Source organism: Etheostoma spectabile, chromosome 8, assembly GCF_008692095.1.
Source record: "Etheostoma spectabile isolate EspeVRDwgs_2016 chromosome 8, UIUC_Espe_1.0, whole genome shotgun sequence".
In the NCBI taxonomy this organism is placed as follows: Eukaryota; Metazoa; Chordata; class Actinopteri; order Perciformes; family Percidae; genus Etheostoma; species Etheostoma spectabile.
Window position 1 is genome coordinate 25,302,707 of NC_045740.1, and position 2,920 is coordinate 25,305,626.

Here is a 2,920-nt window from a genome sequence, read left to right on the forward strand (position 1 = left end):
TGCAGGGAACAACTCTGACTGGCTCATGATCAGACAGTGGTTTACGGAGCGGTAGATGTGCTTTGCAAAAAATCCTGGAGCGTTCTATGAAATGACGCATTTAAAAAAATCGTTCAATCACGCAAATTTGATCATGGGAAGTCAAAGTCGTGATCGTGATTAAAATTTGATTAATTGTGCAGCCCTAAGGGCACTGACTCATTCAATGATATGCACTGGAAGCGGGTAGTATGTGGATACAAGTAAAATACTGTAAAGGGCCAATAGGCTACTTCTGTGGTAGAAATGAGGATCTAATAATCATAAAGGATCCGTTCACCCAAATTACACACACAAAAACCCCTTGAAATGTGGAGGTTTCCTTTTTTTGAAAAAAGAAAATTACATAAATAATATCAACAGCAAAATCTCTTTCTCAATCCTTACAAATATTTGTAATTGTTTAACGCTCTAAGCACAAATAAAGGCAGAAGGCTCAGACATTGCACAACATTGCACATAAAACCCGACCTATCTGAATGGCTTGATACCAGTAGTACTAGATATATTCCTCCTTTAGCTTGAACATCAGATGTTCACTTTACTGTACCTTTGGTCAGAGCAACTGAATGCTGGCTCCCACAAGCAACCTGACAGACTGGTATGCTACACAAAGCTTCCAGGGGCCTGAGAGAACAAAAAAACAGAAAATAACTTAAACTTTAAGCTTGAATACTTAGTTAAAAGAGCTGACCAGTATGAATCCAAGTAAAGATTTTGTAAGATACATTTTTTTTAAAGTCACATTGTTCAAAATCTCTAACACTTAACATTTATATATATATATATATATATATAAATTTAGGATAGTGATTGACAGCATAACCTTAGCTGCTCCTTACCTTGGAATGTAAGTGCGAGTTGCGTCCACACAGAGAACTGTTCCTCTCTCAGACAGCAGTGTGACCACATCATCACCACAACTCACAGCCTGAATCTTCTCTTTCCACTCAACAAACTCTGAAAGAACACAGACCACAGGAACACAGCAGGTGTAAGTGATGCGTCTGGTGAGGTTATATGTCACCATTACTGCAAAAGAAAACTTGTTTAGCAAGATGATGAGTTAACTTAAAACTGATGCTCACTCTGTTTTCCTCTGGCTCTTCTCCCATCTTTGCTCACATTTGTGCGAATAATGAACGCGTTTCCGTTACTTTTGACGAAAGCCAGTACGTTGTGACCTCCGGACAGATCCGTGATGTGATAACTGACGTTCAAAGGATGAACCCCATTATCTGCTGTAGGCCTACTGTCGACATTTGAGCCATCTTTTAAGCGAAAGCCCCGCTGACTGTCCTCTCCCCATGCAAACATGTTGTCACAGCGCCATCTGGCCCCACAGCTGCTTTTTAGTAGTCGGTAACGAAACTTAAAGTGGACACAAACTCTGCAGTGAGCAACGGAAAACGAAACCTAAACCTAAAAACTATCAGCAGGATGAAACGAAACTAGTCTAAAACACGCTGGGTGTCACGCTGACATGAGTCAGATTATTTATTAGGCCTACCTCTAAACGAAGACAAAAGAAAGTGAAACTGAGAACGGCTGTTTGAATTGCAATTTTTTTTTGGCCTTGATTTCGATTTCCCCCAGTATATGTTGGAGAGCTAATGTATGATAATAATAACCTACATTTTTTTTAACTCAAAATCACCAAAAATGACGACTTAGTTAAGAGCAGTGTTGTGGTGTCTTCATTTTTGCTGTAACGCAGTAATATAACCAGGGCTCAAAATTAACTTTTTCATCCACCAGCCAAATGGTTATATGTTAAAATTTTACCAGTCATTCAACAGATTGCCATTGCTTTTTTGACTAGCAAATCTACCAGCCAATTACACATTTTACCAGCATTTGGCTAGTGGATGGTGCTAATTTTGAACCCTGAATATAACGCATTACAGTAGACCGTCAATAATATACAGTCTATGGTTGAGACAGATACATTTGCGAGATGGATATTACTTTCAGGAGTTATGACGCTGTCTCTGTCCCCGTGGTCAGAGCCAGAGACGGAAGGGACAACATCTGTGTCCCAACAAGTGATGGCTGCAGCGCGGACAGCAGTGTGTCCGAGCTGCTGACACAAAGTCGGGAATTAATGTCGAGGCCTGCTACAAATAATATTATTGCATGTTCAGCCGTGGAGAGTAACTATGCCTGTAGTGGAATGGCTTCGAATGACGACCGTGTCTTTTACTGGGACCATTTGTTCAATGTGTTGCAGTTTTACAAACTAAACTTAACAAACTAGCGTCTCACGTTCATCTCGGAAAGCTAGCAAGAGTACACAACAAAAAAAATCCCTGTAGGTTGCTTCAAAATAAAAGCACTTCCTGTGACGGTTCGCAGTAAAACTAAATTCCTGTTAAACAAATATGGATTATGTAGGCTACTTTTTCACATATCTGCTGTAAATCAAGTAGGCCTACTGTAAATAATGTAAACAGTGAACATGAATTTCTTATGTAAGTGTTTTACAAACATTTTACAACAATGCAGTGCTTCAATACAACTATAAGGTAGTTCAAATTGAGTATTTTAATTTTCTTCTACTTGCCTATTGTACGTTTTAACTATCTATTTGTATAGCTTTACTTTGCGTATTCATATACATTTTACAAAATATGAATAACCTATGATGTATTAGCCTAAAGTGGATAAAGAGGAGACTTTATTTATTTGGTAGTTAAATTCCCATGCTAGCTGCCAAGTCAAACTTCCGGTGTTATTTAAATGAAAGTAACTCAAAAGTAATACAAAAGTGGTGTAACGCATTTCAACTTAGAGAGAGTAATATTGTAATATAACTAATTACACAAAAATTACAGTAACTAGTAATCTGTAATGTATTACATTTTGGAAGTAACTTGCCCAA

The 2,920-nt window shown here is 38.2% G+C and overlaps 1 protein-coding gene across 1 annotated transcript in view; it reads right to left on the reverse strand.

The window, feature by feature from the left end:
- LOC116694188 (probable E3 ubiquitin-protein ligase HERC4) overlaps window positions 1-1,531 on the reverse strand; it is a 13,864-nt gene extending 12,333 nt beyond the window's left edge. The window contains exons 1-3 of the mRNA XM_032523737.1: window positions 1,128-1,531; window positions 882-999; window positions 590-666 (exon numbers count right to left, since the gene is read on the reverse strand). Coding sequence (XP_032379628.1) covers window positions 590-666; window positions 882-999; window positions 1,128-1,356 — 424 coding nt within the window. The 5' untranslated portion in view covers window positions 1,357-1,531. The remainder of the gene's footprint in view (window positions 1-589; window positions 667-881; window positions 1,000-1,127) is intronic.
- Window positions 1,532-2,920: the final 1,389 nt, after the last annotated feature.